Raw genomic sequence first — 11,963 nt, 5'->3', positions numbered from 1 at the left:
AGCAGAGAAAGAAAAGATTGTAAAAATGAAAGAAATTGTATTTTATACAATAATAATTTTTAAAATTAATGAAAGGTAAATTTGTTTTAAAAATATTAACACGTTATCAAATTAACAAAAACACAGTTAACAAATGATAGTCTTGATGTATCTAGCGAAATATATTTTTTTAAGACCGACAGTTCATTTTAAATAGTAATGGATCGGTATGAAATTATGATCAAAATTTAGAGAGTCTGGATATTTTGTTCAATAATTATAAAGGAAAAAAAATTGTATTTCAAAAAAGGTTAATAGGTATTTTCATATTTGAGTTAACAACTAACAAGACAATTCTCTAAAATATTTTAAGATGAAACTAACCCGTAAATCTTATTACTTATTTTGTATTACTTTTATTATTATTAGTATGACTTTACTATTTTGCTCGTTTTAATTTTTTCATAACATTATGTCTAATATAAAACAAGGCTTAAACAAACTAATAAGATAATAATCAAAATTAGTAAGAAAAATTACAAATACGAGGAAGCTTCGCGGCTCCAACGGGAAATCCATTACTCCTACTTTCTATCGTTACCCCACTGTTCTCCCCCTTCCTGTTGGCTCTTGCTCTTCTTTTTGTCTGTTTAGATATAACGACAATTGCTGCTTAAGCTTTCAATAGATGTCTCTGCGTCGAATAAGGAATTCAAAGTAGGCAATCCACGGTTACTGGTGGAAGTATAATTTCTCTCCTTCATTCATATTTACTTTGCTTGATAGTTACAATGCCAAGTTAAAGCTAGGTATGAAGCTTTCTTTATCTTTCTTTCTTTTTTTCCTTTTGTATTTTTAGTTTTCATTTCTTTCTTACAAGAACCATGAGCAATGGATTTGGTGCTTCGATTTAAAATGTTCCATGCTTGCTTACCATACTGTCAAATGCCAGCGTTTGATGTTGCTGATAAGGATTTGTATGTTTTATGGTTTTTTTTGTATGTTTCCCTAATTAATAACCGTACGTTTGTTCAAAACAACAGCATGTAAAGATTGCTGAAAGCAGGGGAAATGTTCAATTCTCTCCTGTTAACATTGTTTTGTCAAATGGATGAGAGTTTATTTGATTGTCAATCCTCAGCAATCTTGAAGAAAGTAAATGGGAGTGTTTGTTTTGTCGAGTTGATTGAATTACGTTCCTTGTATTGGTTGGTTTTATTTTCTTTCTTGTTGCTGGGTTTTCTTTGAATATTAATCTTGCATTCACTTGCTTCATTTCATTGTTACTTTTTCTATTTGCTTATTGATTTTCGAAGCTATAAGCAAAATGTGCATTTTGATACAACAATAATAAGCAATATATTTGAATTAAAATAATTTAATGGTTAGCAGTTAACAATTGCCTGAATTTATTTCTACATGGAACAATTATGTTTTGTTTGATGTTATTTTAACTATTTGCTCTTTTTTCATAAAATACCTTGATTTTGCTTTTGGGTATTTACTCTTTCCTTTTGCTTTATATAGCAATTTTTTAGGAAGCAAATTAGAAAGAGTACGATGGCATTTTGTTTGCAACATTCTCACATTTATGGATTCAATAGTTGAGTTGTAATAGTTTTCTCTTCTCCAGTATAAATGAGGTTTGTCTCTCCAGGAACAGGTTGCAGGCTTTTGTATTCTTTCCAGAAATGAATAAACATTCACTTACTCAATAAAGCATTAAATTAAATTCTCAAATCTTGATCTGGATTTTACAATTATCTCATGTCAGGTTGTATAGATCTACTGCTTTTGCCTGGGGATCAATTTCAGGAGTTTGTGCTGTGATTGTATCTGAATTCAATCTACAACTTACTCACAATGAAAACAATGAAAGTGTGAGTCTGCACCTTCATGTCCAATTTTCCTGGTAAAACAATATTCTGTTGCTCATGACCCTCAACCGCCTAACATGTAAGTTTTTCACTTCCAATCCTGCTGAATATGCCAACTCTTAGAAGGATTTAATTGAAAAATAAGCTCAATTCAGGTCAGTCTTTTTGTTTATATGGATTTGTGCAATCTAACTGAACATCCTTTTAAATACATTCACCTTCTGCAAACAGGCAAAGCTCTATTTTGCCCAAGTCTGTAGTTGGGAAAGGCTTAGGTTTTTGTTGTTGTTTTGGTATAAACACTCTTCCCCTCAAGCACCATGACCTTCTGCGCATGAACTTGTTGCTAGGGTGCTGGAATACCTTATTAGCCTTCTTCTTCCGCTGACCATAAACATTTGTATATGAAATTTCCAATGGAGATTGGAGAATGCTCTATAGGATGGTGATTTGCTCACATGCATTTATTTGGAGGAGTTTAAACTGTACCCATTGCTCTGCTTAATCCTTTTTTCTTTCTTTTTTTGCCTAATATTTGGAATGCTATGTGTTGGTGTTTGCAATTCCAATTTGATTTTTTCCCCATTGAAGTACAGAGTCTTGGAATAGGAAGAAGCTTTCCCTTAGTGCTAAGAGAAATTTAGTATAGATCTCAATATTCCGGGATAGAACTACCATCTCTTTTAAAAAACATAAAAATCAAACAGGTGAGCACCAAATTTGTCCCTTAATAAGAAAAACTACTAAGTTTAAGAATGGTACTATTACAAACTTTTTCATCTTTATATGACGAAAATTGGGCAACGGTTTTTTTCCCATTTGGCTTTGTTTCGAGAATACAAATTTCAAATGCTTGACAAGTTGAATGCTTGAAGACACTCTAGTTAGAGATATATAGGAAACCTTTTTTCCTTTTTATGAGAATACAAGTACAATAGATATCACAAGTCATCCTGTTTCAAAACTCTTACAAAGGAATAAACCAAACAAATCCTTACAAAAGAATAAACCAACAACTATCATGCAGCTAGAGAACTCAAAAGTAAAGTTAGAGCAAACCCACACAAGGTGAGACTGAATCGGGGACCTAATGGTTCCAGGGCCCTGCCTTATCATTCAGACAATGCATACATAAGAAGTTCGTAGGTCGCAAAGTGAGTGAACCCTCTTGTTTCAAGTGTTGAAACAGGAAGAGCCCATTCTTTCTTCCCTTCTCCCGGCGTTGTCTTGGCAACAGAGAGAGTGACAACACAGAACTAAATGGTAGACCATTCAAGTTATGTGGAGCTTTATTACAATGACGCAATCTTTTTGTTCCAAAGTTGCTCAGCCAATCGTGGAATGCTTGGTTCCAACACGGAGTGATCTTGAGCCATATAGGCATTCTGGAGCATAGAGGGCCATCAAGAGAGTGCTCTTTTATTTTTCCATTTTTGATCCTTTCTTTCTCTTGATATTTTATTATTCACAAATTTGATGGTGCAGACAAGAAAATGGGTCAGGAAAAAGCAAAGATCAAAAACAGCTAAAATTTAGAGTTATGATCTCATTCTGTTGGCCTTCTTTGTTGGCACTTCAGTGGTGTGATTCTCACGGTTTATATCCGTACAGCGCCTTACCTTATTCCGCATCCACTTCCAAGCCTGCAAGATGAAGGTTTCCTGTGGTAGATAGCTTGCTTAACACTTGTGAATATGATTCTTGACCTCTTGAGGTAACTGAAGAATGGTTTGTCTGAAACCGGTATGAGCTTCACAAACCAAGCAATTGGCCATGAAAAAGCAGCAAGTAGGATACAAACTCCCCACTGCCATAGTTTCAACTTCTCTGTATCTGCAAACTTCTTTAAAAATTCCACCATAACCACCTGAAGAATGATAGTTATCCCAACAATTCCCAGAAATAATCTGTTTGTAAGAATTCCTTTGAAAACATTTTGCTTCTCCAACTTCCTTGCATTGAACTCGTTAAAAACTTGGCAGAGAACGAATGTATTGAAAATCAGTGTGTCCTTGACCTCCTCAGTCACATTGAATAGAGATTCACCCTTAAATTGTAAGATCAAGAGAACAGCTATCTGGTATAGGGCTTGGGCTAAAAGATTCCTCCACATAACATTAGTAATCAGCGGCTCAGTTCGACCGACAGGTGGCTTCTGCATTAGCTCCTTAGTGGGGCGATCTGTTGCAAGGGCCAGAGCACCCAATGTGTCCATGATGAGGTTTACCCACAGCAATTGAACTGCGGTCAAGGGAACCTCACCGGCAGAAACTGCTGCAATGAAGTTAATTACAAGAGCGGCAACATTAACGGTAAGTTGAAATTGAATGAACTTTTGTATGTTGTTATAAACACTTCTTCCCCATCTTAAAACTGTGGCAACTGAGCTAAAATTATCATCCAAGATGACAATGTCTGAGCTCTCCTTGGCCACCTCAGTGCCTTGAATGCCCATTGAAAGTCCAATATCAGCTTCTTTTAGAGCAGGAGCATCGTTAGTGCCATCCCCGGTGACAGCAACCACATGACCTTTCTGTTTCAAGCACTGCACCATCAAAAGCTTGTCAAATGGAGAGGACCTTGCCATCACCCGGATCTTATCTACCTTCTCCATTCTCTCATCGGGTGTGTAATTTCGAAATTCATTACCTTCGACAACTTCTCCACTATCTTCCTGGTAATCTGGTCTTAGAATCCCACATTCCGTAGCTATAGCTTTTGCGGTGAAAACATTGTCTCCGGTAATCATTTTGATGCCGACCCCTGCGGATTGGCAAGCTTCCACTGCTTTCTTGACCCCTGGGCGACATGGATCCTTCAAACCAACTATCCCTAGCAAGGTTAAACCATCCTCTTTTATTCTTTGATGGGTCTTTCTTCTATCATCATCATACTCCATTTCTTCTGCTGAAACTTGCTTATGAGCAAAAGCAATACATCGTAGGCTACTAGCTGCCATGCCTTGGATTATCGTTTCTATTCTGCTCCTTCCGTCTTCATTCATGGGCCTTATGATCCCATTACGCTCATAATATTGTGAGCACATGGCTACAATCATCTCTGCAGCTCCTTTCCAGTGTACGTGAATAGTTTCATCAGCCTTTTTCCTTACTGAAACCCCACTTCGCTTTTTCTCCGAGTTGAAGGTTTCAACATGGAGAATGCTATATCTTTGCTTCAAGTTTTCCATATCCATACCCAAACCTAAGACAGCCCAAGAGAGAATCGCCTTTTCGGTTGGACTGCCAGAAAACTCAGGTAGGGATCCAGAGACAGGTTTGCAAACACTACCAGTTGTGTTCAAGCCAACTCCTTGGTAGAATAATTCAAGAACACTTGGGGCAATTATGTTGGCAAGATCTTCCTCAATGGCCTCTTCCCCGAGCCAAAACTGGGTCACTTTCATCTGATTCAGTGTCAAGGTGCCAGTTTTGTCAGTACAAATAATTGTAGCTGAGCCCATTGTTTCACAAGCAGAAAGTTTTCTGACCATTGCCTGATCAGCCATCATTCTTTTCATTGAGTAGGCTAGTGTAAGAGTGACAGCCAATGGTAGACCTTCTGGGATTGCCACAACCACAATAGTTACTGCAGCAGCAACAATTCGAACAACCGCATTTAAGATATCGTCTACATCGGTCTTGCTACCGATATACTCCTTATTCCCATTGTCATCTTCTGTATTCCCAGTAAAATAACGAATTAATAAGACTACAAGAACCAGAAAGGCAACGGCAAGACCTACCTTTCCAATAGAAGAGGTTAGTTTGTCCAGTCGAGTTTGTAGTGGTGTTCTTTCATTTTTATCACTGGTTATTGAGCTCATCATTTCACCCCATGCAGTGTCCATTCCCACGGATGCTACGAGCATTTGAGCATATCCATCTACCACCTTTGAACCAGAAAAAAGGAATGGGTTCCTGGTGGTATCTACTTCCACGTGGTCACTCTCGCCTGTCATGCTTGATTCATCCACTTGCAGCGAATATCCATCCAAAAACAGCCCATCTGCCGGAATTTGATCGCCTATCTTCAGGAAGACAACATCTCCAACAACAAGATCAAATATAGATATTTGCTGACGACGACCGCCTCTAACAACTTCAACTGTGATATTGTTACTTATTTTTGACAACTTGTCAAATTGAGTCTCCTGTCTGAAGTTGCTGAGTGCAGAGACCACAACCACCAGAAATACGGCAACAAAAATACTTCCGCCTTCATACCAACCCTCTTCAGCACCATGTTCTTTGATGCCAAAACCAAGAGAAAGAGCAGCACATACCAGGAGGATAAGAATCGTGGTGTCCTTGAAAGCATCCAGGACAAAGTATAATAACCCTTTTGGAGGTGGCTTGTGGTAGGTATTTGTACCAAACATCTCTTGCCTTTTCTTAACCTCTTGATCATCGTCTGCGATTCCATTTTCTGGATTTGTACCAAGAGCAGCAGCAACACCTTCAACTCCACCGACCTGGCTAAGGGAAACCAAGTCTTTTCCTTTTACCGTCTCTAATAGTCTTTTTTGATCAATTTTGGGAGCAGAGGAGGAAGACAAAAAATTTTCACCCCAAAGCTGAGAGCTTGATGGTTCAATATTGAGGGCAACGTCAGGATGTAAGTGCGAGAACACAGAGGAGTGTTGGCTGCGTCTTTTGGATATTATATCCTTAGCAAGAGATAGCATTACGCGGAAAGAATATATTGCCGCATAGGCAATACGCCAACGCCTCTGAGCTTTGGTGAGGCTGGAGGTGGTGACATTGAGGAGTAACGTGCTATAATCATAGAGTCTAAACTCATCAAGACTAGACATGGTTTTTGGAGGGTTCTACTAGTTAGAAGAAGGCCTAAACCAGAGAGTCGGAAGAGAATTAGTATTGTTCTTTCTCTTGGATCAGAGAATGAACTTCTTTCAACTAAAACTAAGCAATGCCTAATATATAAATTTGGTGTTGGAATGCCTGGTCAATTTCTATGCTATTTTATCTGACGTAACCCACAGAAATTTCGCAGCCGTCCGGGCCGTTTGTTTTGCAGCAAAATATTTTAAAAAAAAGATTTTAAAATTTATGTTTATTTGATAAATAAAAAATTAATTTTAAATATAAAATATTTTACGAGTTAACAAGGTTAATTAAAAAAATACCTTACCTTTTTTAAAGGCCTAAGATATTTTTCAAAAATAATAAAAAATATTTTTATATTAATATANTTTTCAAAAAATAATAAAAATATTTTTATATTAAGTTTATGAGTATAAGTTTAATGAATATTAATATTTTATTAAAAATATTAATATTTAATTTTAAAATAATTAATTTAAAATATTAATATTTAAATTATGCAACACTATTAAAATTAAAAAAATATTAGTTTAATGAAACCATTCAATACAATTAAATTTTTTATTTATAAATAGAGTAAATCTTACTAATAATTATAATAAAAAATATTTCAATGATCATCGTTCGATAAATATGTATTTTTAATAAGTTTAAATCTTACAAATAATTATAATAAAAAATATTTCAATGATCGTCATTAATGAGTGTATATTTATAAATATAGATTTTAAATATTTTACACAATTGATGAATATTTATATTTTTATAGTTACGATAAAAAAGTGATAAGATGAAATTTTTTTAAAAAATTAGAGTTTATTTTCATTACATATATGTGGTTAAATGGTTTAAGAAATATCATTATTAATTTTATCTGTTTTAATTTTTATTCTTAATTTTGATATCAAATTATTAAAAATCAAATATCAATATTGTTTTGCAATCAATTCATATTTATTATTTTAACATATAAATAACTCTATTATGACGAAAAATATCTTTTATAAAATAATTCAAACAATAAAAAATATTTTTAATAATTTATTCAAATAATTAAAAATATTAAATTTTTTTATAAATATTTACCTAAAAAATTTTTCTTCACTAAGTCATTTTTCAGTTATCAGATGAATCTTTAATATATTAATCTTTTTCTTTCAAGCCTCGTTGTCGCGGGCCACACACCATAGCTTAAAGCTCAGATTGAAGAAAATACATTAGATTTTTCGCTAGTACTAGTAAAAATTTGTGGTTTGAATTTATAAAGGCAAAATAAAAACTCATCTGAAAAGTCTCTTTGCTGATTTAAAGCCGTACAATTTATATCCCTTTCTCAACGGGATTTTGCTGGCTGTAGTTAGATGATTGACGACACCTTTTATTTGTCGGTCCGCAACCAAAAACAAAAGGAAAAAGGATAGTGGTATGCACTTTCGTACCGCTATATATAATAACTTGTTCCAAGCTGATGGGAAACGCGGTATTAGGCTGACTCCTAAAATGCCTTACGTGGGGGAAACAACCGTCCTACCCCACCCACCGATTAAACTTGTATATATTAATGATAGCTGGACCTTGGCGTATGGTCCTAGGTTTATTTGCTTTACAAGCAGCTAGTTTCAAGCAATTCTCAGTTAATGCGTGGAATTTTGCTTTTTCCTATTATTTCCCAATGGCTTCACTATTTCCTCGTGATTGTAAATTCCGTGCATTGAGTCATTTTACGGAGCCGCCATTGTTGAAAATCTGCCAAATGCCAATGTATTTAGAGTTCTTTTTATAAATGAGTCTTATGCACGACACGTTTTTGAAATAAATTTTTTATAATTTTAATTATTTTTAATAAAAAAATTAAAATTTAAATAAAATTATTTTTAATAAAATTAAATTATTTATTTGACTTCGCATTTCAATTCGAAAATTATTAACGTATTAAGTATGTTTAAATTTACACTTCAAATTAATTTATTTTTTTTGAGTTTTTCTCGTCTCATCATTTATTTCTGGAATATATCTTATTAGAAAAAAAACGTTTAAACATTTTAAGTATTTTGAAGTAATTTTTGATATACGAAGAAAAACCTTTGAGTGTTTAGAGTATTTTTAAATATTTTGAAGTGATTTTTGATATATGAAGAAACACTTTTAAGCATTTTGAGCATTCTTTGTCAGATAGACATATTCGTTAATTATGTTGTAAAATAGAATATGGTGTATCATTTGAAGTTGTTAATCTTGTTAAATAGAATTTAGTAATTTTAGTGATTTTTAGGCATTGTGTAATTGATTTTTGAGTATTGTGTGACTAATTTTTAAATATTACATGACTGACTTTAGATATTTTGTGACTAGTTTTTAAGTATTACGTGATTAATTTTTAAGTAATACGTTACAGGTTGATATGACATTACGTGAGGCACTATGTGACTAGTTAGTAAAGCATTGTACGACTTAGGCATTGCTTAAAAATCAATCACATAATATTTAAAATCAATCACGTAATGCTTAAAAATCAGTAACGTAATGATTAAGTCACGTAATGCCTAAAAATTAATCTCGTAATACTTAAAAATCAGTGACACAATACCTAAAAATCAATAATGTAATATCTAATAACTAATTGATTTACCTTTTTGTAATTAAGTTTAAGTTGTCAAAGTCATACAGTGTTCTAATGTACAAATATGTCTAATTAATTTTAACTTATCAACTTTGGAGTTTTATGAATAAACCAATAAACCTAAAAACTTAAAACACATTTTTTTTTTTGCTAAGTCATGAAATTGTGCATTTCATAAAAGAGAGATTACAAAACTCCATAATCCTTCAAAGCAAAACAAAATATATCCCATTATCGAGAGGGCCTTGCTCATTCCCTTTACGCAAAAACAAATATACTCCATTTACAAAATATTCTCTAAATAATTTCAACTCAAAATCCCATAAAAAAAATAAAATCTCCAGCAAACATGCTTAACAATCATCCCAATCTCAAACACAACAAAACGGTAAACCACCATAAAATCTATCAAACATGCTTTAGTTATTCTTTCTCCCTGAGTCCATCATCTTAACCAATCTGATCTAACTCATCAATACAAACATTTCCATCGCAGCATACATTTTAAAGTAAGTCATCACCAGAAGCATCCAGTTATCACATTCATCATACTGATTGCAATCATCATAGAAAAGCAAAATCGTTGTTCATTGCCTTGAGAACTCCAAGATTCACCATCCAAAAAAATAAAACAAAATAAGAAACAGTTTGATGTTATCTCTACTTTTTGAGATGACGAGAAAGAATTGGATGGTAAGATAGACAGTATTTAGCCAGAGAGAAAAATAGAGATTTAATTTTAAAATTTTTGTTTTGATGGTAAAATAGAGAAAATTAAAATTATTTTAATTTATTTAAAATTGATTAATGGGTATTGTTATTAAATTATATAAAAAATTGATTTAAAATAGTTAAAATTATGATGAATGATTTAAGCATATGAGGAAGATTATCAATCATAATTTTCTCATGTACTTATATCTGTGACTTCGAGTCTCCAAAATGACTACTCAGTAAATCGTGAATACTCTTCCACGTGCATGAACAGCAGTCGCAGCTTGCGGGACAAGGAGACTAAGAAACTTTTCTTTTTAATTTAGTAACATGGACTGGGTAACAAGCGCCGCTTAGGCGGTTTGCCTTCAGCTATGGGTTCTGAAAGTACAAGCCATCAAGTACTTGAAATTTCTTGTGAGAAAAATGTGATATGACTTGTTTGCATTTGGTGCATGGTTCACCTAGTCACCTCGCAATTGGTTTCTACTTGAATTTGTAACCTCTGACTGGTAGGAACTTGGACTACTAAAATGACCATTCGTGGCATGTAAGACAACTTAAGTCACAAGCAAGAAAATCAACAGTTTTTCTCCCCCTTTTTTTTTATTTTCTTTTAATAAATTGAAAGGCTCTATGGCTTTTTGCTATTTCTTTATATGTATCTATTAATTAATATGTTAAGACTCGAAACTGATCGGGGAGTTGTAAGTCAGGGACGTGTAAAAATCCCATCCCACCGGCCACACCAATACATGTCAACGCTCCAAGCTGACTGGCAAGGTAGACAGTAACTGCATTCCAAGGACTTATATGCTCAGACGTTTTGATCCACCTCCAACCTTCAGGACTTGCTGCCACGATCCCTATTCTTCAAAGGGTGAGGAACTGTTTTGAGTCATTCCACAGCTCATTTTTCCCCCAACCCCAAAAGAAAAGAAATGGGGAAGGAAAACTAGCATCTACCTACCACTAGGGGAGAGAAATTGGGATGTGATAATTAATGGAGGTAAACCAAGTTTGGTTCATATTAGGACATATATCACAAGTGAAATTTGATGCGTGCATGAGAAAATTAAAATCTAAGTTTGTTTCAACTTCATCGCCTAACCGTCTAATTTTTTTGCCTTTTGAAAAGTGCCCAACCCTTTAATTGACTATAGGGTCTTGGAGAGGTCAAGATTTAATATCAAATTGATATGCAATTGTATCCGGAAAGGAAATTTTATTCATCTTCCATCGCACCCCAATTTATTTTTCAGATTGTGAAAGAAATATTAATTATTACTTAATTAAAGTAAATATGATATTAATTTATCTCAGCAGTAAAATGTCATATCATCAAAATTAAAAATATTCTTAAATTATAAAAATTAAATTTAAGATTAATAAACTAGAAACTATCAAGGAAACAATTCAATATTTTCTGGTGTAAATTTTTCTTTTCGGCGACTCCTTTTTGCTGTGTTCCCATGGAGGGAGGCGCAGGCGCTGAAGTCCAAAAGCATAAAAGCAAGGGCTGACAAAGATCTTTCACATAAAGAAAGAAACTCTATTTGGTCGACTTTCCACCCAAGAATTAACGATGTTGGATTGCATGCCAAATTGCAGTCTTAATCACCCAGTATCCCATTTGTCTGAAATCTTGTTTTGCTGCAAAGTGCGAGCTGGCCTACCTCCAACCTCCCATGTTCCAGTTCCAATTAACAAGTACTAGCATCCAACTTTGTTTTTCCAAAAGGAGGAAATCCTTAGAATCAAAGGCGCCAGTCACGTCCAAATTCGATTCGGCGTTGTCGACTTTGCTTGGCCTTTAACGTGGTGGAAAGGAGAATAGTTTGACTCAGACGGCACAACTGTTTAGTGCAATGATGACGCTAAAGCAGTTGAAGTTGGAACTTAAAGCGAAGTTTCCTCGTAATTTCT

At 34.1% G+C, this 11,963-nt stretch overlaps 1 protein-coding gene and 1 long non-coding RNA gene across 2 annotated transcripts; one reads left to right on the top strand and one right to left on the bottom strand.

Annotated features, from left to right (window-relative positions):
- LOC18613268 lies at nt 569-2,439 on the top strand. The gene is made up of 2 exons (XR_001929997.1): nt 569-788; nt 1,754-2,439. It is a non-coding gene; the product is annotated as an uncharacterized LOC18613268 (long non-coding RNA).
- Nucleotides 2,750-6,851, bottom strand: LOC18613267 (calcium-transporting ATPase 12, plasma membrane-type). The gene is given in 2 exon segments (XM_007050405.2): nt 2,750-3,554; nt 3,556-6,851. Coding segments are annotated over 2 exon segments (3,195 nt in total). The 5' UTR covers nt 6,673-6,851; the 3' UTR covers nt 2,750-3,476.

The sequence above is a fragment of the Theobroma cacao genome, chromosome 1 (assembly GCF_000208745.1).
Source record: "Theobroma cacao cultivar B97-61/B2 chromosome 1, Criollo_cocoa_genome_V2, whole genome shotgun sequence".
NCBI classification, from domain to species: Eukaryota; Viridiplantae; Streptophyta; class Magnoliopsida; order Malvales; family Malvaceae; genus Theobroma; species Theobroma cacao.
This window is presented reverse-complemented; position numbering and strand designations above follow the sequence as displayed.